This window comes from Borostomias antarcticus (assembly GCF_949987555.1).
Source record: "Borostomias antarcticus genome assembly, chromosome: 10".
Classification (NCBI taxonomy): Eukaryota; Metazoa; Chordata; class Actinopteri; order Stomiiformes; family Stomiidae; genus Borostomias; species Borostomias antarcticus.
This window is the reverse complement of record NC_140243.1, coordinates 20,720,224-20,745,586: the sequence shown is the minus strand read 5'-3', so window position 1 is coordinate 20,745,586 and position 25,363 is coordinate 20,720,224. Positions and strand designations below refer to the sequence as shown.

The window sequence follows — 25,363 nt, the reverse complement described above, 5'->3', positions numbered from 1 at the left end:
AGCAGGGTGAGGAAGGGGACAGCAGGGTGTGGAAGGGGACAGCAGGGTGTCGAAGGGGACAGCAGGGTGTCGAAGGGGACAGCAGGGTGTCGAAGGGGACAGCAGGGTGTGGAAGGGGACAGCAGGGTGTGGAAGGGGACAGCAGGGTGTGGAAGGGGACAGCAGGGTGTGGAAGGGGACAGCAGGGCGTGGAAGGGGACAGCAGGGTGTGGAAGGGGACAGCAGGGTGTGGAAGGGGACAGCAGGGTGAGGAAGGGGACAGCAGGGTGAGGAAGGGGACAGCAGGGTGAGGAAGGGGACAGCAGGGTGTGGAAGGGGACAGCAGGGCGCATCTCACCAGCCAGCAGCTCCGTCTCACAGATCTTCCTGATAAGCTCCGCCTCCGTGTCCTCGGCAGAGGCGCCCATCAGCCCAAGCTCCTCCTCCACTGCGCTCTCATTGGCTGCTTGCTGTAGGAGCAACCAGGGTCATTGAATACATGAACATTGAACAGCTTGGATATAATGATTGACAAAAGGCAACGCAGCGGTCTAGTATTAGCAGATGCTTTTATCCAAAGTGACTAGGGACCTAAACGCAGATATAGAGTTTATATTTGGTTCACTAGAAGACAGTAATTTAAGATCATATGGTGGTACACATTACAATAGTGATTTACATGGTTAATTGATTTAAATTAATTGTAAGGAATAATTACAGTATTTAGATTGATTTTTACAGTAATGCAATATGAACCAGAGCCTCACTTATGTTATATCTTATGTAATAGCCAGGAAATAGGTTATTATTTTTGATGTTTTCTAGTAATTGCCAACTTTACGTTCCCTTTGTATACCCTCGCGGGGAAATGCTGGGAGATTTGGAGCGTGGCTAGTGAGTTGGGCAAGGGGGGAGGGGAGCCACAGTTTTTAGACCTCTCTCTTTTTAGTTCTCCCTTTGTAATTTCGATGGAATATGCATATAATCTGACATATGGAGTGGATACTGTATCAATAATTTTTCCTTTCACTAAATATTTTTGAATTTTTACAGAGTTGTCCTGTGGATCTTTTGATTTGAGTCAACGACAGAGAATGTTTAGAGCGTCAAACCAAGACGTCAGTCACTCAGAATCTACCAGCTGATCTGAGTATGAGTCATAAAGGTCACTGCCAACAGGAAAGGCGGTTTAGAAATTAATACAATTACACTGATTGTGGAGAAATTAGTCATTTACAGGCCCCCTGACGCGCCCCATCAGTAGCTGTCAATCATTTTCTTTTGTGACCAAAATAAGGCTCATCAACACCCTCCCACTGTGGCGACTCCCCTTCTGATTGGCTGAATAATAATCATCTCTGATTGGTGGATAATAATCATCTCTCCAGGACACGTCAATAGAGCTTCTGCCTCAGAGAACTCATTTAGCGTTCAGAGTTCAGAGCGAAAGGATTCCCAGTCCTACACTGCCATGGCGGAGGTTTGACCCGAGCGTGTTCCTTGTGAGTGGAGACAATATTCCACAACAAGTTTCCCCTAAACATAAGAGTAACTTCCTTCAGTCACAGAGTTTAAATCCGTGGCTCTTGGCATTGGTACTTGTAATTGTAATCGACCTGTAATTGTTTTGAATTATTATTATTGTATATTGTATTTGTTCTGTTGTTATTTGTGCATCTGTGTGAACTCGTCAACACTGTAAATGAGGGAAACCTCAGTGCTTTACGAGTGTAAATAAAGGTTTGAAATGAAGAGAGAGTTGTGAGTGTGATGTGCGTGGTCCAGGTCCGGACCCACCTTGGCCTTGCCGCCGCGGCCCTTCCCCCTCTCCTCGCGCTCCTCCATCTCCCCCCTCCTCCTGCGCAGCTCGGCGCTCACGCTGCGCTCCAGGTGGGACACCTGCCAGAACGCCACGCTGCCGCTCAGGGACAGCAGCTGGGCCAGGGACACCACGCTCACTGCAGGGGACAGAGGCATGACTAATCAATCAGTCAGTCAATCAATCAAATGAACCAATCAAATCATTTATTTATCCAGAGAGACACCACGCTCTCTGCAGGGGACACAGGCATGACTAATCAGTCAGTCAGTCAACCAATCATCTCAATCAACCAAATCCTTTATTAATCCAGATAGGCATCATTGAGATTTAAATCAAGATCATTTTCAAGAGCGATCTGGCCAAGAAGGCAGCAGAAACAAAGTTAGAGCAATAAAAGAAACATAAGACAATACAGAGAGACGTATGTTCACAGCAAGAATCAGCTGTAGAGGAAAACGAAGGTGAGGAAGAAGGAGTCTGAACCCCTTTCATCAAAGACGGACAGCTACACACGCACACACACCTACACACACACACAGATAAAAGTGACAAAGTAGCTGGTTTAAATGACTTGTTTGCTCTACGGAGTGATGCGGCCCACCTTGTTCCCCCTGCTCCTCCTGGCTCCCTCTCTCCGGAGACCCGCCCTGCAGCTGGCTGGCGTCCTGGTTGGTCTCCCCGGGCTCCTCCTCTGCGATCTGGTCCAATAGGAGGCGCGAGCAGCGCTGGAGGAGGCGGGAGCACAGCTGGTCCGGCGCCTCGGCCAGGAAGTAGAGCAGACGCACCGCCTGCTCCATGAAGCTCTGCCAATGAGGGTCCGCCATCACCACACCTGGGGGGGCGGGGCATGGAGGGCGCGTCAGGTGAGCGAGAGGCGGAGTCAAAACGCCAGCACAGGCGTGCAATAAGTAGAATGATTTGTAGTGTAGAGCTTAATTCATACTCAGTCGACACGTGTCGGACGACAAATGTCTGTCGACAGAAAAAAAATGTCGACCGACATTTAGCATTTATACTTTAGCAAAGCGTCTGATCGTCTCCATGGTAACTTGCAGACGCGTGGTGATCCATTGTAACGAACGTGCCTTCTATCTAGCTATCCAATCACAGCTGTGCCTTCTATCCATCTATCCAATGACAGCTGTGCCTTCTATCTATCTATCCAATCACAGCTGTGCGACGAAAGTGACAGCTTCTGCGACATTAGAAAGTTTGGTGTAAGACACCCCTGTCCCACACAAAAGTGTCGACAGCGACGTAATTTGTCTGTCGACACTTTCAAAAGTGTCGTACGACGGAAGTATAAATTGGCCTTTAGTAGCAACAGGTCACTGTGGGAAACGGAGGCGTGTACCTTCGGCGATGGCCTTGGCGAGGAGGGTGAAGAGCTGGTGGTCCTGGGGCAGTCTGAAGGGGGCACCTTTCGACTGCTGGGAGGAGCAACAGAGGGACACGGTTAACCTGGCCGCCACCCACACCAGTGAGGTTACACCATATACCACAACGGACGAGTTTTCTAATGTTGAACCACATACGGGAGTGTGTGTGAGTGTGTTCTTACCCGGACGTGGTCTGTGATGCTGGAGATGGTGATGACAGTGTCTCTGGCCAGCAGGAAGTCCTCCGTCACCTTCTCCCCCAGCGCCACGGAGCAGAGCGTGTCCAGATTACTAAGCACCACCTCCCTCTCTGCCCTGTTGACCCAACACACACACCACACACACCACACAGACACACATTACACTCTAAAAAACACACACATACAGGAAACTAGATTCCAGTCTCACAGTACGTTTCGGTGGAAACACTTATAGCGAGCAGCATTTGCATTTTCTCTTTGTGCCCGTAGAGCGAACACAGGAGAGACAGCAGGCGGAGACCGCGCCCTTTCACCCCGGGTTCTACTGGCGCTGTTCTGCCCTCCCCGGGCCCAGAGCAGTCTGGGTAATGTGTGAGTAGGAGGACGAGTTAGGAGAGGATTAAAACGGGTTATGAATGCTGGGAAGAAGACAGAACAGAGTGGGTGGATGGAGGGACTGCAGAGAGAGAGAGAGAGGGAGAGAGAGGGGGGGGGGGGAGCGAGAGAGAGAGAGGGAGACAGACAGGGAAAGAGAGCGAGAGAGATCGAGGTGGGAGGGAGGGAGTGAGTGAGTGAGAGAGAGAGGGAAAGAGAGAGAGAGAGGTGGGAGTGAGTGAGAGAGAGAGAGAGAGAGGGAAAGAGAGAGAGAGGGAGAAAGAGAGAGGGGGGGAGAAAGAGGAGGAGAGAAAGAGCAAGTGCCTGCAGCAAGTGCTCTTTTGAACGTTTTAAAGACACATTATTCGAGCAGCGCTGGCGAGGAGCCCAGAGTTATCTGGTCGTGACTCCAGGGTCCCGACTCAACAATGCAGAGCAATCAGCCTCGGTTCTGTTCTGAGAGCAATCAGGCCTGGTTCTGTTCTGAGAGCAATCAGGCCTGGTTCTGTTCTGAGAGCAATCAGGCCTGGTTCTGTTCTGAGAGCAATCAGGCCCGGTTCTGTTCTGAGAGCAATCAGGCCCGGTTCTGTTCTGAGAGCAGAGAGCGCTTCGGTGTGAGAGAGAAAGACCCAGACTGGTGAGACAAAGCCCGACTAAGTAGACTCCGCCGATACGAACTTTAATGGCCGGAGGCCCAGATGGAACTGGCGGCAATCATGTCAGAACACTGATGCAGCCTGGAGAGTTGAGAGAGAATCAGAAGCCCTCAGACCAAGAGAACAAGCTCATGACCAACTGAGATACTGAAGAGAGCTGGGTGACCCCCTGCCTCCAACGCACGCACACACGCACGCACGCACACACACACACACACACACACACACACTCTGTCAGGCATCCTCCCAGCACTTTCCCCTGCACGTCTTTTCAGGTAGAAATACGGTGGGTGGAGCCAAGTCACTGTGGGCGGGGCCTTACAGCAGGACAGCAAAACTCCGCTGCGCTGCCAAGATTACCAGCCAATCAGGGCGGGGGAGAACCCAGCACTCTCATTCGGTTGGCTCACATTCGCCTTGGTGTCATCACTGGGCCAGCGCATGAACAGTAGAGACGCATTAATACTGGGTGTAAATGTCATGTAGGTTAAATCATATCTACATACAAGACAGATTTTAATGGCAGGTATAAATGGGGTGTGTTAGTGTGCGTGTGTGGTTCCTACCGAGCGGCCATGCCAAGCAGCAGGACGCAGGCCCGTCTGTAGAGTCCAGAGGTCTCTCTCTTCCCCGTGAACCGCTCCCACAGAACCTGCACCACGGTGGACTGGAGAATGCTGCCGCCGCCGAAGAACTCCTGCACCTAGAGAACCCCAACCATGAGTTAGTCCTGCACCTGGAGAACCACCACAATGAGTTAGTCCTGCACCTGGAGAACCCCTACCACGGGTTAGTCCTGCACCTAGAGAACCCCCACCATGGGTTAGTCCTGCGCCTAGAGAACCCCAACACGGGTTAGTCCTGCACCTAGAGAACCCCAACACGGGTTAGTCCTGCTCCTAGAGAACCCCAACACGGGTTAGTCCTGCACCTAGAGAACCCCCCCCCCACTGGTTAGTCCTGCACCTAGAGAACCCCAACACGAGTTAGTCCTGCACCTAGAGAACCACAACACGGGTTAGTCCTGCTCCTAGAGAACCCCAACACGGGTTAGTCCTGCACCTAGAGAACCCCCCCCCCACGGGTTAGTCCTGCACATAGAGAACCCCAACACGAGTTAGTCCTGCACCTAGAGAACCACAACACGGGTTAGTCCTGCGCCTAGAGAACCCCAACACGGGTTAGTCCTGCACCTAGAGAACCCCAACACGGGTTAGTCCTGCTGGCTACAGACGCCATTCTACAGCTACCAACCACCTTCAAAATACTAATAAGTGGTACGTAGGGAAGCTTATCTGAAGAATGTTGCAGGGATTCAATCCTATCATTAAATCTTATAATTAAGCAGATGTTAATGATGATTGTAGCAAGTGTCTGAGCAGACGGATTTGACCAGGGGAAGAGGACAGGACACTCACTATCTCCTCCAGACACTGGATGGTCCCCAGAGACGCGTCCACCATGAGCTCAGACAGACTGTCCACCAGAGTCTGGGCCTTGGCCCTGGGAGAGAGGAGAGGAGAGACGGAGAGAGATGGAGAGAGAGAGATGGAGAGAGAGAGAAGAGAGGAGAGACGGAGAGAGAAAGAGAGAGAGAGAGAGAGAGAGAGGAGAGGAGAGACAGAGACAGAGAGATGAGGAGAGATGGAGAAAGAGAGAGATGGAGAGAGAGAGAGAAAGTCTGTATCTGCAAACCTTTTTTCAGTAGAGTGGGTGAAACTGCCTCTAGGCTCTGTTGTGTAAGAGGTTTCCAATCCCCCTAGTGCTGGAGGAAAAGGCGCTGGCAAAGCAAGATTAGATTGTTCCTAGAGGGGAGATTGGACCCCTTTTGTCACCAGGTGGCACTGGAGTGGCAGGACAGATAGCAGCTTCACAGTTTCTGTGCAGAGAGGGCCGACTTTAAATTATTTTGACACAATTGAAGTGTCGCTGACTGAAACTTGGATTTACTTCAAGCGAGTCTTAGCCTCCGATGCAGGAAGAGGGTTGGATTAAATGTTAGAAGCATCTTATACACAGGCTAGGGCAAAGACTTGAGTCTTCTGTGTTATCTCGGGGTTTCCATGGGGATCTGTGTGTGTGTGTGTTAGAGATGTGTGGATGGATTGTGAGCACCCGAATCCGCGTGCACTCATCAATCATCCACCCACCACCCACCCAACATCATTATCTTCTAAAATGTAGAGACCCGCCCCCAACCCGCCAAACAGGAAGTTATTGTATTTACATTTAAATTATGTCCAGCCGTTCGTGCTCATTCGCTTTTCATATAGGCGCATTTTCTTGACAAACAATTTAAAGATTATAGGCTCGCTTTCGCAGGATCTCGGTTGAGAAAGTGGTCGAGGGTATTTGAGTGAGCTGCTGGCAGGTCTAACGCTTTCTCGCAGTTGTTATAATATATATATAATAGTAGTTATTAAATACAAATATAACTGACAAATCCACCCGCAATCCACCCGAAATTAATCACAATGTTGATTTTTATTGGCCCACCCACCCGTGGATGTTGCAGATATATCTGCAATATTCGCATCTCTAGTGTGTGTGTGTGTGTGTGTGCTGACCTGGTGGTGTCTCCCTGGGAGTTGAGGTGTGTGTGTGTGTGTATGTGTGTGTGTGCTGACCTGGTGGTGTCTCCCTGGGGGTTGAGGTAGAGACGTGTGTGTGTGTGCTGACCTGGTGGTGTCTCCCTGGGGGTAGAGACGTGTGTGTGTGTGTGTGTGTGTGTGTGTGTGTGTGTGTGCTGACCTGGTGGTGTCTCCCTGGGGGTTGAGGTGTGTGTGTGTGTGTGCTGACCTGGTGGTAGAGACGTGTGTGTGTGTGTGTGCTGACCTGGTGGTGTCACCCTGGGGGTTGAGGTAGAGGCGTCTGTACGCCTGGACCACGGCGTCTTTGATGGCGGCGTCGGTGGACCAGACCAGCGGCAGCATCTTCCTCACGCCGGTCAGAGAGTCGGCCACGCCGAACTCACACACCGTCACACAGAACTGCACCGCCTCCTGGACCACTGGCACACAAGAAAAACGACTGATTGGTCAAAGAAAAACTGCTGTTTTCATGGGTCAGCCGTCTCTAGGGAGCAGTGGTTTTCATGGGTCAGCCGTCTCTAGGGAGCAGTGGTTTTCATGGGTCAGCTGTCTCTAGGGAGCAGTGGTTTTCATGGGTCAGCTGTCTCTAGGGAGCAGTGGTTTGTTCTCTGCACCCGTTGTGGAGTTATTCGAATAATTCAGAAAAGACAAGTCGAGAACGCCGAGGTTCATCTTTGCAAGTCCAAGCCGGTTACTTTTATTCCAAATAGTTCACGAGTTTGCAAAGCCGGACTCTTAGAGAAAGGAAATCCAGCCGTGATCATCATCAAACACACCATTATAAACATTAATTGTATTTAAGGCATGGAGAGGGGTTCAGGGCAAACAGCTGTTCTATTGAACCAAAGGAAGATTTCTCATGACAATGTCTTGAGCAGAGAACACACTCATTTGAATGCATCTGTCCCATACCTGACGTGGTCTTCAGGTACAGCATGGTGTTGATGACGGCGATGGCCCTCTCCACCTGCAGGGCGAAGCTCTCTGTGTCCCTCAGGTATTGAACCAGCATCTCCTGCTTCTTCAGCTCGCCCTCCTCCCCTCCCTCCTTCTCCCCGTCCTTCTCCCCCTCCTTCTGGGGTGTGGGGGGCAGCTGCTCACTCTGGGTCAGCTCAGAGGTGTCCAGGTCTGGGCCTTGAGTTGTGTGTGTGTGGTGTGTGTGTGGGGGGGGGGGGGGACAAAATTGTGATGAAGAAAGGTGATCTGCTTGGTTTTTTTATGCAACCATCTTCAAGCTCTAGCCCAACCGTACATCCAATCAGAAACGGCGACGCCCTCTTTGGCCGTAAATCCATCTCCTACAGTGTTCATACAGACTGTTGATCATCTTCTATAGTGTTCATACAGACTGTTGATCATCTTCTATAGTGTTCATACAGACTGTTGATCATCTCCTATAGTGTTCATACAGACTGTTGATCATCTTCTATAGTGTTCATACAGACTGTTGATCATCTTCTATAGTGTTCATACAGACTGTTGATCATCTATAGTGTTCATACAGACCTCTAGCGCTCTGGAATGGGTTGAACCAGGCTCTTTTTACTGGACGGTCAGTGCTCTACTTCCTCCCTGGTTCTTACTGGCCAGGCTCAGGTGCTCTTAGGGCGAGTCACCCCGAACCCAGAGCAGCAGGAGCAGCTCATAGCTGGACACGTGAGGACGATGCTGCTCCCCCAAACAACATCATCCACCCACTCACCCAAACACATCATCCACCCACCCACTCACATGGTTAGGCTCTGTGAGATGGACCTTGATCAATTTACCCTAATCGGTTTAATAGGGATTTGATTGGCTGACGCAAGTGTCACTCTAGCCTGAGCAGGAAGCTTTTACTGTAAGTAATGACAGAGCATGTGACAGGTACAGTGAATAGATTTGAGGAGCGGTGTGTGTGTGTGAGTGAGTGTGTGTGTACCTTTGAAGAGCAGAGCCAGAGTGGCCATTAGAGTCTCCGGGGTGAGAGTGGTCAGAGAAGAGAACATCTCAGATTCAGGAAACCGGTTGTGGGCTCTCACACACAGACGCACCGCGTTCCTGAAAAACAAACACACACACACACACACACCTGAATACAACGACGTCGACAATAACTACAAAAACAAACTAATCTCTCAATACAACCTTGATTTCCACATAGCTGCCCACCTGTCTAGAAGATTGGGGCTTAACTGTTGTGTTTTATTTCTTATCTTCATGTTCTTTTTTTATTGTGTTTTATCTTCCATCTTCCATTTTCCTGCTTATTGTTGATTTCATTTTACGTCTATTTTTATGTGAAGCACTCTGCATGTTAATTCACTGTTGTAAACCACTGAGCTGCATTTATTTGTATGAGAGCTTCTATACAAATAACGTTTTTATTATTAGGTGGGCTAGCTTGCAGAAGCTAGTCCAACTTGTGATATTCCCACTATTTCTCTCTTTATTATTATTCTCCCCACTTTTTTGAACCTTAACTAGTTCTTCATACTTTGTGCTAGAAACTTCATTCAAACTTTAAAATGTTCATGACGTTCAGCTCTTGAACGGATCCATTCAGATTTTTGCTATTTTAGATATAGTTTTTTTGAAATTTTACTTTTAAAACTAATTTTTGTCCCATTGAAACTGCTTGAAACTGCTTTTGAAATGTTCAGAAACTTTATGTTTTTAGAGTGGTGGCAGCAGTTGCTTTGAAAATATTCACACATTTTGTAAACTGCTGGCACTCCTACAGTTTTGAAAGCTCAACACATACATCAAAATGTTCACACAACTGTGCTGATTTGCACAATGTAAGTATCTAAGCAGTGTGACAGTTTTCGCTGTATGACGATTTGTTCGGCAACTGCGCTCCTCATTGAAACGTATGGCAACGCACTCTAGCTTTTGAGCTGCTAATTTTGCATTTTTACTATTTTTCTAACTTGTCGCTATGCCTAGTTTTAACAGCTCATACACATATTATATATCGAAACGTTCCCATAACTGTGCTGATTCGTACAATGCAAGTATCTAAGCCGTGTGACTTATAGTTTTCGCTGTATGACGATTTGTTCGGCAACTGCGCTCTCCATTGACACGTATGGGCCCACACTCTACCTTTTGAGCTGCTAATTTTGCATTTTTACCCTTTTTCTAACTCGTCGCCATGCCTACAGTTTTTAAGCTACACAGACATATCATAGCCTAAAATGTTCTGCATTTTCTCAGGATTCCTACGGTGTCAATATCTAGGCTGGCACCTTTATACTTTTTGAGAGAGCTGTCTGAAGCCAACATGCCTTTCCATTGAAGTGAATGAGAGGATGCTCACAGTGTCAGTTGGGATTTGAATTTGGGGACACGTGCAGGCTCTCTGTACAGGCACCCTTTTCTGACTACTCTGGTAGCATTCATATTCATTCATTCATCCTTCCATCCATCCATCCATCCATCTATCTTTCTTTCTTTCTTTCTTTCCATCCATCCATCCATCCTTCCTTCCTTCCATCCTTCCTTCTTTCCTTCCTTCCATCCTTCCTTCCTTCCTTCCATCCTTCCTTCCTTCCATCCTTCCATCCTTCCTTCCATCCTTCCATCCTTCCATCCTTCCCTTCCTTCCATCCTTCCATCCTTCTTTCCTTCCATCCATCATTCCTTCCTTCCTTCTGTCCATCCTTCCTTCCTTCCTTCTGTCCATCCTTCCTTCTATCCATCCATCCTTCCTTCCTTCCTTCCTTTCTAATATTCAAAGAAATATTCAGAATGACACTTTTTTCAGAACTATAAAACTGAGTTATGATGAGTGGTCTAATCTATTTTTGAGTGTAGTACTAGCAGTACTTATAACAAACACCTACTGCTTTTCACTGCTACTGCTTCTAACCTCAACTTCCATACAACACCTCCACAGCTACTGCTCTGCCCGGGGTGGGCTATAGACACATGGTCTCCAATGAGGGGTGCATGGGGATGGCCTGGCAATCACTGACCTGCCCCTCACAACCTCTGACCTGAGGGGGCGGAGTCTCGCCACCACGCCACTATCCACGCCACCGTCCCCACATCTCAGACCCCGAGTTGGCTAAAGACGCAGTTTTCATGGTTGGGTGCATGTGGGTGGTCCGGGGAGCAGTACACTGTCCTAGACCGGCTCTGACCCGAGGGGGCGGAGTCTCATCACAACGCCACTATCCACGCCACTGTCCCCACATCTCAGCCCCTGAGTGAGCTACAGACACACGGTCTTCACTGTTGGGTGCATGGAGATTGCCCGGATGTCAGTGCACTGCCCCCGACCTGCTCTGACCGAAGGGGGCGGAGTCTCGCCACCACGCCATTGAACATGCTACGGACACCACAACTCAGCCCTTGAGTGGGCTGGAGACACACGGTCTTCACTGGTGAAGACAGGTGGATAGCCCGGTGCGGCCTACACTGTTCACGCCTGGCTCTGAACCAAGCGGGCGGAGTCTCGCCACCACGCCACAGACCCCACAACTCAGCCCCTGATTGAGCTAGAGACACAGTCTTCACCAGTGGGTGCAAGGAGACTGCCCGGAGGTCTTCATGGTGGAGTCAGGTAGGTGGCCCGGAGAGGGGTACACCGTCCCCGACTGGCTCTGACCTGAGGGGGCGGAGTCTCACCCCCACACCACGGGCCCCACAACTCAACTCAACCCCTGAGTGGGCTAGAGACACAGTCTTCATTGGTGGATGCATGGAAATTGCCCAGAGGTCACTGTACTGTCCCCGACTAGCTCTGACCCAAGGGGGCGGGGCCTAACCAGCACACCACTATCCACGCCACGGGCCCCACAACTCAGCCCCTGAGTGGGCTAGAAACACACGGTCTTTACCGGTTGAGTCAGGTAGGTGGCCCGGAGAGGGGTAAACTGTCCCTGACTGGCTCTGACCTGAGGGGGCGGAGTCTAACCCCCACGCCACTATCCACGCCACGGCCCCACAACCCAGCCCCTGAGTGGGCTAGAGACACATGGTCTTCACCGGTGCGGGCGGGTAGGTGGCCCGGAGAGGGGTACACTGTCCTGGACCAGCTCTGACCTGAGGGGGCGGAGTCTCACAACCATGCCACTGTCCACGCCACAGACCCCACAACTCAGCCCCTGAGTGGGCTAGAGACGCACGGTCTTCGCAGGTGGGTGCATGGAGATTGCCTGGTCCATTGTAGTTCTAACAGTAGCTGTTACATACAGCTGCAGCAGCTACCCCACCTCACATTTTCTCCAGGAAATGTACTTTCTAGTTATTATTGTTGTTATTCATCCTTCCGTGTGTTCTGTTGGTTCACCTCACCTGTATTTGTTGACACGAAGGAACTGGGCGATCTGCACTCCTGTGGCCCTGTCGTCCTCTCCCTCCTCCTCCTCCTCCTCCTCCTGCTCCCTCTCTCCCTCGCTGGCGGGCTCCAGCTCGGCCCGGACGGTGAGGAGCAGCTCTGGCTCCATGGCGGCCCACAGCTCGGAGGCCCTGATCACGGTCACTGAGAGGGGAGGACAGGGAGACAGGGAGGAGAGGACAGGGAGGGGGAAGGACAGGGACAGGGAGGGGGGAGGACAGGGAGGAGGAGGACAGGGAGGAGGAGAATGGCAGCGGTTCAGTGGTGATCAGGTAAGGACCAGAAACACAGCGGCTTGTGATGAGAGCTGCTGGAGTCTCACTCTCTCCTGGCGTGACGAGGGAGTTTAGTAGGGCGGCACCATCACAGTTAACAACCGCTGCTGGGTGAAAAATCCACTTTTCACAAGGCTTTTAGGTAGAAGAATTTTGATGGGCCGGAGAAAGATGTGTATTGATTCGTTGGATTCACGTTAAGGGTAATTATTTAAAACGTTCTGGTTGCGAGTCATCTCTGAGGTTTGGGGAGCGGTTCTTGCTCGAGCCAAAGAGTGGGGAGAGATGTGTCATCACGGCCCTCAGATTACCAGAGAAGCAGCTCATGGCCGACTGAACTACTGAGCAGAGCTGGGTGACTCCCTGCCTCAAACACACACACACACACACTCTGTCAGGCATCCTCCCAGCACTTTCCCCTGCGTGTCTTTTCAGGTAGAAATACGGTGGGTGGAGCCAAGTCACTGTGGGCGGGGCCTTACAGCAGGACAGCAAAACTCCGCTGCGCTGCCAAGATTACCAGCCAATCAGGGCGGGGGAGAACCCAGCGCTCTCATTCGGTTGGCTCACATTCGCCTTGGTCTCATCACTGGGCCAGCGGATGAACACACAAACTCTGGAGTGAGTCTGAAATAATGTTCTAACGAAGCGTATGATGGTGGAGAGAGAGGAGAGGAGGGGGGTGGGCTAGACCCTGAGAGGAGAGGAGGGTGGGGTCGTGACCCTGAGAGGAGGGGAGGGGGGGGGGGGCGGTCGCGACCCTCAGAGGAGAGGAGAGGAGGGTGGGGTCGTGACCGTGAGAGGAGGGGGGTCGGTCGTGACCCTGAGAGGAGAAGAGGAGGGGGGGGGGGGGTCGACCCTGAGAGGAGGGTGGGGTCGTGACCCTGAGAGGAGAGGACCAGGTCGTGACCCTGAGGAGGAGAGGAGAGGACGGGGTCGTGACCCTGTGTTTACCGGGCGTCTGCTCCTGCGCTTTCTCCTTCATCTCTCGCAGCTTGGTCGTCTCCTTCTCCAGGGGCTTCTTCAGGTCAGCGCTGCTCAGCTGAACACAAGAGACAATCACTGAACATTACACACAACCACTGAACACCACACAAAAATCACTGAACACCACACACAATCACTGAACACCACACACAATCACTGAACACCACACACAATCACTGAACACCACACACCACACACAATCACTGAACACTACACACAATCACTGAACACTACACACAATCACTGAACACGACACAATCACTGAACACGACACAATCACTGAACACGACACAATCACTGAACACGACACAATCACTGAACACGACACAATCACTGAACACGACACAATCACTGAACACGACACAATCACTGAACACGACACAATCACTGAACACGACACAATCACTGAACACAGCGCTCAGGAGACACTCTACTGTCACAAGACTCAACAGGACAGCTGAAGCTAATGAATTTCGAGGAGTGTGTGTGTGTCTACTGTACCTTGCAGCTGTAGGGGTTGTGTGTGTGTGTGTGTGTACGGTACCTTGCAGCTGTAGGGGTTGTGCGTGTGTGTGTGTGTACGGTACCTTGCAGCTGTAGGGGTTGTGAGCGATGAAGGCGGCCAGTAGCTGAATGGCGCTCTTGACCACGTTGATGGATTTGTCCATCAGTCTCCCCACCGCCAGACCCATGACCTCACTATATCTGCACAGGGGCAGAGCCTGCCAGGACACACACACACACACACACACACGCACGCACACAGGCACACACACACAGGCACACGTTATACCGTCACAGAGGATTCTGTTAACTGACACACACACAATATACATATATACACATACATACATATATATATATTACATAGATATATATTTATTACATAGAGTGGCTATATACTGACACTCCTGACGGGCAATGCCCAAACAATGCATACAAAATAAATAATATAATTATAGAGAAACTAAATATAGCAACGTGTGAAATAGTGTACTTTATTAATGTTTTAATGGACCCAACCAAAATGATTATTATTTAATACCAAATTAATTTCAACAAAATCAAGGTTTCGTTAAGTATTGGCAGTGCTATATATGTATATAAATAAATAAATAACGGGGGTAGATGAGTCTTTCAGGAGCCAAGTGGCTTGTGGGAAGAATCTCTTCCTGAGCCTCTCTCTGCTCGTCATGTGACTGGCGGAGGGAACCATACCGTCATGTGACTGGCGGAGGGAACCAGACCGTCATGTGACTGGCGGAGGGAACCAGATAGTCAGCCAACATTTCCTGATACTTGGTGGGATTCATTCCATCAATCCTAACCAACGCCCCTGGACCTCTGGATTAAAACAGCCCCAAAACATCCCTGACCCCCCACCACACCTCACCAGGGGTATGAGGGGCCTCTCCTTGTGTGCATCTCTGTCACGATGCCAACATGCCGATGCTAATCTGACCAAAACAATCAATTTAGCTCTCATCTGACCAGAGCATCTTCTTCCAGTCATTATTTAAATGACGCTCGGCAACTCCAACCACTTGTTCTGTGTCTTTGGTGTGTGTGGTGCTTTTTGAAACCTGGTGACCCCAGGACGCCACCAAATGGTAAATGGACTACACTATATATATATATACATACATATAGCGCTTTTCCACCTTAGTGGCACTCAAAGCGCTTTACAATGGCCTCTCATTCACCCATTCACACACACACCAATGGCGGTAGCTGCCATGCAAGGTGCTAACCTGCTCATTGGGAGCAATTTGGGGTTAGGCGTCTTGCTCAAGGACACTTCGACATGTGGACAGTCGGAGCTGGGATTCGAACCACTGACCCTTCGATCATTGAACGACCCACTCTACCAACTGAGCTACAGCCGCCCCAAGGCCTGACATTCTCTCAGGGCTTCTTTAGTTGCTTCTCTCCCCGTCGTCCGCAGCGTCCTGGGGTAACGTGCAGCTGGGTCCTCTCTCTACCCAGGAGCTTCTCAACCGTTCCATATCTTTTGATTTATTTTTTTTGACAGTGACCGTATATTCAATCGCTTGTCGAATTTTTTGTAGACATAAGCAGATTTATGAAGGTCTACAACCATCTGTCTCTTATGAACTGTCAGTTCTTGTGTGTTCTTCGTGGTGGTGGATGACAAGGGGATATTTCCTGAGTGTCACCTCATTTTATACCATAATGAAATGTAATGGTTCAATATAGCTCCTCAAAACTTAGACCAACTTAAAAAAGTGTTTTAATACCTGGTTTAATTTTGGTAGATGTTATTTACAATAATATTTAAGGATTTTACTCCACACACACACACACACACACACACACACACACACACACACACACACACACACACACACACCTTGCTGTTGACGATGCGTGTGTAGACCTGCAGCGTGCGTGTGCGGGCGTGGGAGTGCGTGTCGTGCAGGTGCTCCTGCAGCGTGTCCAGGAAGCGGTTCCGGTCGGCTCGGCGCTGCTCATCCAGCCCGTCCCCGCTGAGGACACGGACCAGGACCTCCCCCAGCGTCTCACACACCGCCACACGCATGCTGGGGCTCTGGGGACAGGGTCAGGGGACAGGGGTTCGGGGGACAGGGAGGACAGGGGATGGGGGACAGAGGATGGGGGACAGGGGTCAGGGACGCATCAATTTTGTCCATCAGCATTTCAGTTGATTATTGGTGTGAATTGTATCTTTATTTTATATCTATAGATTATGTGTGAGTAACAAACTGGTGCTGGGGGTCACTTGTGTGTGTGTGTGTCTGTGTGCATGCGCATGACTGGTACCTCTCCCTCCAGGTGTGTGAGTAACACACTGATGTTGGGGATCATGGTTTCGGGCACCAGGGTGCTCAGCTCCGAGAGGAAGGTGGAGAAGGCTTTGACCCCTGACCCCTCCCTCGCCAGCTCCTCACTCGACTTGTGGCCGATCTCCCTGAGGGTCGACAGACAGTTAACCCTTTGAATATGACCGCGTCCCCGGCAAAGGTTAAAAATATAAATATATATATATTATATATATATTAAAAATGTCAATATTCCAACACTTCCTGAAAGCTGAGAAACTGTGCTTACTAGTAATATAGGGAAAAACCAATTAATATTGGGAATGTTCGCACTGTACTCAGGGTTAAAAAGGTTAAGAGGCAGGCCCGCGCAAAATTACGGGATACATGACAAGGAAGCCTGGTGAGGAGGACCTGACGAACCTGATGACCTCTCCGACTATGGCCTTGACCCCGTACTCCGTGCTCCACACGCACACGGCCTGGGCGCAGACCGACGCCAGCTGCTCAAAGTGCTGCAGGAGCTGAATCACCTTCACACTGGCCCCTGGTGGTGGGGAGGAGACAGGGCGGGCGTGAGCACAGACTGATTAATAGCTACTACATCATAATGATGCCTTTACCAGAAACTATATGTCCACCGCCCAGCACTATAGTATGAAATGGTGAGAGAGAGAGAGAGGGGGGGGGGGGGGGGACGAGAGACAGGGAAAGGGAGAGAGAGAGAGGGGAGGAAAGAGAGAGACAGGGAAAGAGAGAGAGTGCAGGAGAGGGGAGGAAAGAGAGAGACAGGGAAAGAGAGACAGGGAAAGAGAGACGGGGAAAGAGAGAGAAAGTGTGACACTGACCCAGGAGGTGGTTGTACTTCTTGATGAACACCCCCAGCAGGTGGATGATGGCGTCGCGGCTGGGCTTGCTCTTCACATGGCTGATGGTGGGGTTCTCCAGGAGCTTGTAGCAGCAGCACGTCACCAGGCTGAGGACAAACACAGCCCCCCCAGGGTCAGCGAGACTTCCTCCTAACAGCCCCCCCAGGGTCAGAGAGACTTCCTCCTAGTGAACAGCCCCCCCCAGGGTCAGAGAGACTTCCTCCTAGTGAACAGCCCCCCCAGGGTCAGAGAGACTTCCTCCTAACAGCCCCCCCAGGGTCAGAGAGACTTCCTCCTAACAGCCCCCCCGGGGTCAGAGAGACTTCCTCCTAACAGCCCCCCCAGGGTCAGAGAGACTTCCTCCTAACAGCCCCCCCAGGGTCAGAGAGACTTCCTCCTAACAGCCCCCCCAGGGTCAGAGAGACTTCCTCCTAACAGCCCCCCCAGGGTCAGAGAGACTTCCTCCTAACAGCCCCCCCAGGGTCAGAGAGACTTCCTCCTAACAGCCCCCCCAGGGTCAGAGAGACTTCCTCCTAACAGCCCCCCCGGGGTCAGAACAGATTCCTCCTAGTGGAGCGTTTCTCGATTGATTGAATCATTATTAACAGTTTAAAAATACAACAGTAGCTTAAAAGGCCAAAAGGATATCACAAAAAAGCCAGAGGCTTGTTTCCATTGTGACCAATAAGTAAACATATAACATCTTGACAAGAAACATTATGACATACAACACACAACAACAACACAAAATAAATACATAACAAAACATTAAAGAAACATCAATAACAACCAGCTAAGATTGTGCTGACTTCTCTGGAAGCCCCCCAGGCCCAGTCTGACCTTGTGACCCCGGTTGGGCGTGTCCCTACCTGATAAACTCCTCCTCCACCAGGGACAGGCTCCACAGCGAGCGGATGTCCAGCTGGAGCAGCTGGGTCAGCGCCTGGAGGACCGCCTCTCTCTCCGAGTCCCACTGCAGCGGCCCGTCTCCGGGGGTCTTGCCCTTCTTACCCCCCTGAGGGACCAGCGGGGATTAGCACTGACCGACACCCAGGGGGGGGTCTGCTCGGTTCGGACCGGTCATTAACAGTGAGGGTTGTTCGAGTCTGGACACTGCATTTCAATTCATTGCTGCGGTATTTCAATTCACTGATAACTGACTGGCTGATTTGTTCAGTGAGGACCATCTTTGGGTGACAGACTACAGGTCAGGACTAGTAGGTGGGATGTTTTTGAATGCCCTCAGATTACCAAAGAAAATACTCATAGCCCTCAAGGCCCTCAACAAAGAGCTGTGCCTCCATGCCAGCTGATATACACACTCACACACACACACACACACACACACACACTGTCCGCCGTCTCCCTCCTGCCTGTACCCATGTCTTCGGGAGAGGCAGAGAGAGGAAGACTGCTAGTTAACTGTAGGTGGACCCTTACAGCAGAGCAGCAAACCTCCACCACCCTGCCAAGATTATCCACCGACCAGGAGGCCGGAGAGCACCATCTCTTGGCCTGACTGGCTCGTACTTGCCATGATATCATCACGGGGCATTCAAACCCAATCTGTATTTATATAGTCAGTCACGACAGTGTGCGTGTGGGAGTACGTTACATGACGCACTCTGTTCATGTCATTTCCCAGTTATAAAGCTCTGAGCTGCATTTCTTCCTGTATGAAAGGTGCTTTACAGTTTTACGTACATCTGGTGGGACTAATACTGTTGCTGGCTAGCGAGAGGACCTACCTTACTGGGCGCAGTGACGATACTCTGCCTGTAGGAGTCGCTCTCGAGGGTCTCGGTGAGCTTGCAGAGCAGGAAGACGCTCATCTTCACGGCGTTGAGCTGCTCCTTCCGGTCTGGGGCGGAGAAACTGGAGGAGAGGAGGAGGGAGGGCAGGGACACAGAGAGACCGCTCACAACTACAGGAGAGGACAGAGAGAAGGAGAAGAAGGAGAGAAGAAGGAGAGAAGAGAAGAGAAGAGAGAAGAAAAGGAGAGAGAAGAGAAGAAGAGAGAAGAGAGAAGAGAGGAAAAGAGAGAAGAGGAGAAGAGAGAAGAGGAGAAGAGAGAAGAAGAGAGAAGAGGAGAAGGAGAGATGAAGAGAGAAGAGAAGAAGAGAGAAGAGAAGAAGAGGGAAGAAGAGAGATGGAGAGAAGGAGAGAAGAGAGAAGACTCGGATGAGAATTAGAATGAATAATATCATAACAGTGATATATAATGCACTAGATACAGATGAATTTGAATATCTAATGCACTAGATACAGATGAATTTGAATACTATTACAGACACTGACCTTGTATGAGTAGCTCCAGAGTATCCTCTTTCACACTTAAGTCCACAGTTTTGCAGTGTCTACGAAAAGCAAAGTAAAATGGGTTAAAGAAATAAAAAATAAAAATAAAAAAGGAGAAAAAAAGGGTATGATGGACTATTGGAGGAACCTTCTGTTTAAAACCAATACTCACTGTAAGACACTGTAGCCAGTGTCAAAATGCTCTAGGATACATAGCGGACCCAGACTTCTCAGAGCGGACTTGAAACCTGATTGAAATCACAAGAGTTGCATTAAAACTAGTTGATCTTAATGAGACATTGTATACAACACTGTACAGATCAGTTAGCATTGGTGGTGGTGGATCACTTACTGTTGATATGAGAGGGCAGCTGTTTCGGGGAGATCACATCCTGAACCACGTACTGGTTTGTCCCCCCAGTCTTCACCAGATCACCCACACACACCGGCACAAAGAAGTCCCAGGACATCGCTATCCGCAAAATACGGCATCTTATGTTAGCAAAGCAGAATAGCAGCGCTTCGCCTTTTATTCTCAGTGAGGATTGTCTTGATTGTCTTGGGTGACAGACTACAGGTCAGGACTAGTAGGTGTGATGTTTTTGAATGCCCTCAGATTACCAAAGAAAATACTCATAGCCCTCAAGGCCCTCAACGAAGAGTTGTGCCTCCATGCCAGCTGATATATACACACACACACACACACACACTGTCCGCCGTCTCCCTCCTGCCTGTACCCATGTCTTCGGGAGAGGCAGAGAGAGGAAGACTGCTAGTTAACTGTAGGTGGACCCTTACAGCAGAGCAGCACACCTCCACCACCCTGCCAAGATTATCCACCGACCAGGAGGCCGGAGAGCACCATCTCTTGGCCTGACTGGCTCGTACTTGCCATGACATCATCACGGGGCATTCAAACCCAATTCAGCTAGTTAGCTAGCTAGCTACTACTCACTTAAGTTAGCTAGCAAAACATTCAGGTAAATTCCTGCCACACTCCCTGTAGTTAGCTAACTTAGTACGTTGCTATTCATGTTTTGTGCGACGTTCAAATTGCGTCCAACTTAAACAAAAAACACCACATTTTGTTGCGCATGGACCAGTTCCACCCAAGCCACACACTGTCTGATATGGCTTTAGCTAGCTAGCTAACATAGTAGCTAGCTCGCCGTTAGTTTTCTAACGGATACAAGTTGTTTAATGCGTGAAATTCCAATAAATAAATACATAGTTTACGGTGAAACAGACTTACCCGTGTTCTTTGAAGTGTTCCCAGCCACAATGTAAGATCCGATGGTATTCGAAGGCTGCCAGAGACCGCACAGCTCTGAACTTCAGACGTTTGCGAGTGCGACTAGGAACAAGGGGTTTTGAATTTACCAGCAACGCGCCAAAAGAACTGCGTCAACGACGTCGCTCTGTCTCCGCCCACATTAGGATCCTTCAAGTTGAGCAGTCGTGCCACCTAGCGTTACTTAAAGAACATTGCAATGTAGCAATGTGTTATTTTGGCCTGCTTCATAAATTAAGACTTTCTGTAAATGACTGTAATGTAATGTAATGTGTCATATAATCTCTTACACCCCCCCACAAAAAAGATTTCTAATATTTATCTAGCCCCCAACCAAAAAAATCTTCCTAAAACTATGATTGGTTGGTAGAACATGGCTGCAACATGTATTGTTACAAAAGACAATTGGAAGAAAAAGACGGTAGTTTGAGGTAGTAGCTGTATTCAAACGAGAGAACACAATGTCCCCCACCTAAGCCTGTCCATGTTTCAGCTACAGTATAGACAACATTTTCTTGTGAAACATTTATACACACTTTCAATCAAATCCAAAGCTAAAAAAAAGGTCAAACCTATAATTACAGATAAAAGCACATGACACTTTTGCTTTTACTCAAGCTTCTAGGCAGGTGGGTATGAAATAGACACCACTAAAAGAATCCAAACCAGCAACCAAACTTGAACATATAGTAATTCGTGGTTCCTCATTTATAAGATAAGACTTTATAAATCCCAGGGGGGGGGGGGGGTCCCCTACCAGAAATGATACAGTCAAGATCCTCACATTTGGGGGATTGGTAGGGGTCAGCACAGTCGGAGTGCAATGGCGAGCCTCGCCCTGGGGGAACCTCCTTTGTGATAAGGTGTCTCCCCTGCCAGGTAATAATACCTCAATCCACATCACTTCACTCAAACTGAGTCCTACATCTGCAGTAGGATCACACACACACACACACACAAACACGCACACACACACACACACACACACACACACACACACACACACATACACACCCACACACACACACACACCAACAATCTTTTTCTGAACCATCAATGTCATCCTCTTTGAAGAATAATATTTAAATACACATCTAACCACTAGGCTCCTCCACAAACAGCGCACGGCAAAGACAATGAAATCAGAAAAGCAGAGAAAGCAATGAGTTCTGATATAGAATGTAATACTATCCTACAGTAAATGTAGAAAAGACTGTCTCTATCATTCTGCCTCTGGTGGTCTTTGTGATCCCTCTGACGACCTGTGTCCTTGTTGACTCATTTTCTCTTTCTGTCTTGGGAGCAGCGTGGACAATACCTACATGGGATGAAACAGAATAGATATGGGTTCACGCTGGAGCCATCAGTCATACGTTTTAGAAGTCAGTAGTAGTACGCTAATAGCAGTTAGTCTACCTAAGTAGTAGTATGCTAATAGCAGCACAGTTTACAGTTAGTCTACCTGAGTATAATTCACTTATTTTTCGCTCACCATTTTCCTCTTGGTTTAGTCGTCAGGCCCACGCAGGCGAAATGGAACCACTCGATAGAACACTGCAGAGACAATCCAGACTAAATCAGCAAAGTGGCCCCCTGCCCCAACACAACACCATGTCTAAATCACATGAAGGTACCGACGGGCAGACGGATTATGAAATGATGGGCCCCTGGGCACACACACTCCATTTCATTTATCGCTTTTTTGAATTTGTCCAATGAGACGGCATCCAAATCCAATTTGAAGATAATTAGAGAAATCTCATAATAAAAGCAGCTTTACCAGCTCGGTTTTGACTCGAGAGACCTAGTGGGGAGGACTTGCTTTTTGGATTTCTCAACTATGGGCCCAAAACAGTTGAAGGCCCCATATTGCATGGAGTACTCAGCCCCTCTAAAGTTCTATAGATAAACACTAATTTAAAAAGTATCATGATAGTTTCTTTCTTGTGACTTATTATTGACATGATTGACTAAGCCCTTTGACCATGCCACAAGGAAGGGCCTCCTGAGCTCTTGGGCCCCTGGGCCCGGTAGGCCTGTTCGGTATACGTCTTCGCCGACGGGCCCCTTCACACTGTCTGACACTGAGGTTGAGCACCTGAGAAAACTCACACCAGTATTGTCACAGCCAATCATCACCTGACAAAACTCACATCAGTATTGTCACAGCCAATCATCACCTGACAAAACTCACATCAGTATTGTCACAGCCAATCATCTCTCCATAGGACACCTGGTGACACAGGCAGTAGGTGGGCTCGTTGGGGTCCACCGGCATGTCCAGCACGTCAGACGGGTGCACGTTCCCAAAGTTGGCAGCAGGAGCGTTGAACTCTCCCCTACAATGAGAAATAACCAGGTGAGGAAGGGATGAGTACAGGTGCATCTCAGAAAATTAGAATATTGTGGAAAGTTCATTATTTTCCGTAATTTAATTCAAAAAGTGAAACTTTCATATATTATAGATTAATTTCTCATGAAGTGCCTCCATGCCAAGCTTCACATTGATGCAGTAATTTGTGCAAAAGGAGCCCCGACCAAGTATTGAGTGAATAAATAAACATACTGAACGTACTGTACAATCATTAAGATAAAAACAAAAAAATGAAATTTTTCACTTTGTGTAATGGATCTAGAATACATGAAAGTTTCACTTTTTGAATTAAATTACGGAAAATAATGAACTTGACATGGAGGGGAGATGACCAAATATGGCGTGAGAAGTAATGTCATTATTCACATACGGTTGGAGCAGTTTGACTTTTTTTTGTGCAGTCTTCGGACTGCCATCCTCATCAGAACTCTTCACTTTGGACCGTGTTTTAGCCACCTTCTTCTCTTTCTGCACCCTGGAGTCGCCTGGGATGTGAAAACGCATTCATCTCTGACATTAATTCCTAATAATTCGGCATGCAACATTTGTTTATTAGTGTCCAATCCCTTTCCATATATAAACAAAACCACAGACACATACTTTTCTTTCCCTTGCTGGAGGCGGAGTCATAGTCTGTGCTCTCGATCTGCTTCTCTTTCAGGTCAGCCTCGAAGCGGGCCAGGTCCGTGTCCAGGCGCCGGATGTGTTTGTCCACCTGGGAAAAAACACACATTTATCCCACCCTCGTGGATTCCCATATGAAGGGTGTTGGTTAGTGATAGTGTGGAGTAGAGTATGGTAGAGTATGGAACTTTTGACCGTTACAGACCATCTCATAGGTCTGCATGGCCAGTTGCACTTTGTCATCTCCGAACTCTTTGCATTTGCTGTAAGACTGCTGGATCTGCCTCAGGATGGACAGTTTCTGCTCCGAGGAGAGCGTCCGGGCGTTGGAGGTGTATTCTTTCGCTAGATTGTCTATCTGGCCCTTCAGATCTGCAGGGCGGACAAGAGGGACAAAGAGGCAGACGAAACCTCAGTGAATACAAAACCGTAGGACCATTAGAGGATCATTTAGCCACTTGATGGGGACTGTTCTGTAGACACTCCATGGTCTTGAGTGATGGTAATGAGGTTGTTACAAAGATTGAATGGATGGATGCTTTTGCGCTCTTGACTCTCTTCAAATGTACAGAGAAACGAATGGGCGCCACTTAAGGGTCAATACCGGTCATTAATTCACTCATGTATGCACTGTGAATAGTGAATGGTTTCAATTGCATGCTCAGCCATCATTTCTCACCCTCTGTACGTTGATCCAGATCTTTCATCAAGTTGAAGTTCCTCTGTAGCTCAAAAGGCAAATTTTCTATGCCTGGCGAAACGAGATACAATCTAACATTATTGGCAGGTTGTATATGTAGTGTGACGTAACTCTGCAGGCTGAAAAGTTAGCATTTCCACCCAAACTTTTAGAACAAAACATACTCTATTCAGTGAGTCTCTGATAAACAGACCGTCATTTTTTGCAAATCCCATTCATTTTCCCATAGGGATTTTGGACTACACCCAGTAATGGTGGAAATGCCAACTTATAGCCTACAAAATGACATAACCTCACCAAAATATTTTGATATTCGCCTAAATTATAACGGAATTGATTGGCAGCCATACATCCATTTGACGAATTAACCTCTGGTGGGCATAAATAGCCTGCTGCATGTTCGCTATTGACTAACGTCGTCAAAGGTGCTGCTACGTTAACCGTTGGCCAGCTGGCTCACATTAGGCTAGCATGATACATCTGCACATTTTTCGCAGTGTAGCTAACTACTACCTACGACTACAAGTAACATACCATATGAACTGACACTAACGTTGGGAAGTACAGACCTTATACCAAATGAATTCATCTTATAAAAATAACTTACTATCCAGATAATGTTCCAAATACATTCCCGCCGCCATCTTGGAAAATGTAAACAACCCAACTTCCGGTCCGAGGAAAGGACTGTCCCATGTGCGTGGTTCATGCAGCTCTTGACCCATACAAATATATGATAGTTCCCGATATAGTGCAGAAATGATTTTCTGATGAAATAATTACGCAAAGAACAGGTCAATTTATTCTGTTCCAAAG

The 25,363-nt window shown here is 48.8% G+C and overlaps 2 protein-coding genes across 2 annotated transcripts in view; both read right to left on the bottom strand.

Annotated features, from left to right (window-relative positions):
- The window catches only part of ncapd2 (non-SMC condensin I complex, subunit D2), a 29,023-nt gene extending 8,100 nt beyond the window's left edge, over positions 1-20,923 (bottom strand). Inside the window, exons 1-23 of the mRNA XM_084445078.1 lie at positions 20,811-20,923; positions 19,911-20,030; positions 19,731-19,806; positions 19,559-19,617; positions 19,009-19,184; positions 18,130-18,275; positions 17,240-17,367; positions 16,815-16,938; positions 16,393-16,540; positions 15,962-16,159; positions 14,178-14,312; positions 13,558-13,645; positions 12,286-12,472; positions 8,924-9,042; positions 7,915-8,136; positions 7,247-7,421; positions 5,830-5,914; positions 4,978-5,114; positions 3,363-3,495; positions 3,156-3,231; positions 2,403-2,633; positions 1,777-1,937; positions 338-449 (exon numbers count right to left, since the gene is read on the bottom strand). Of these exons, the coding sequence (XP_084301204.1) occupies positions 338-449; positions 1,777-1,937; positions 2,403-2,633; positions 3,156-3,231; positions 3,363-3,495; positions 4,978-5,114; positions 5,830-5,914; positions 7,247-7,421; positions 7,915-8,136; positions 8,924-9,042; positions 12,286-12,472; positions 13,558-13,645; positions 14,178-14,312; positions 15,962-16,159; positions 16,393-16,540; positions 16,815-16,938; positions 17,240-17,367; positions 18,130-18,275; positions 19,009-19,184; positions 19,559-19,617; positions 19,731-19,806; positions 19,911-20,028 (3,034 nt within the window). The 5' untranslated portion in view covers positions 20,029-20,030; positions 20,811-20,923. The remainder of the gene's footprint in view (positions 1-337; positions 450-1,776; positions 1,938-2,402; positions 2,634-3,155; positions 3,232-3,362; positions 3,496-4,977; positions 5,115-5,829; positions 5,915-7,246; positions 7,422-7,914; positions 8,137-8,923; positions 9,043-12,285; positions 12,473-13,557; positions 13,646-14,177; positions 14,313-15,961; positions 16,160-16,392; positions 16,541-16,814; positions 16,939-17,239; positions 17,368-18,129; positions 18,276-19,008; positions 19,185-19,558; positions 19,618-19,730; positions 19,807-19,910; positions 20,031-20,810) is intronic.
- A 561-nt stretch (positions 20,924-21,484) lies between these two features.
- On the bottom strand, positions 21,485-25,199 carry LOC311314638 (inhibitor of growth protein 4-like). The gene is made up of 8 exons (XM_084445070.1): positions 25,155-25,199; positions 24,527-24,598; positions 24,053-24,219; positions 23,824-23,938; positions 23,594-23,708; positions 23,044-23,188; positions 22,342-22,403; positions 21,485-22,167 (listed from the first exon to the last, which is right to left on the bottom strand). Exons 1-8 carry the CDS (start codon positions 25,189-25,191, stop codon positions 22,128-22,130), a joined length of 753 nt encoding a protein of 250 aa, XP_084301196.1. The 5' UTR covers positions 25,192-25,199; the 3' UTR covers positions 21,485-22,127.
- Positions 25,200-25,363: the final 164 nt, after the last annotated feature.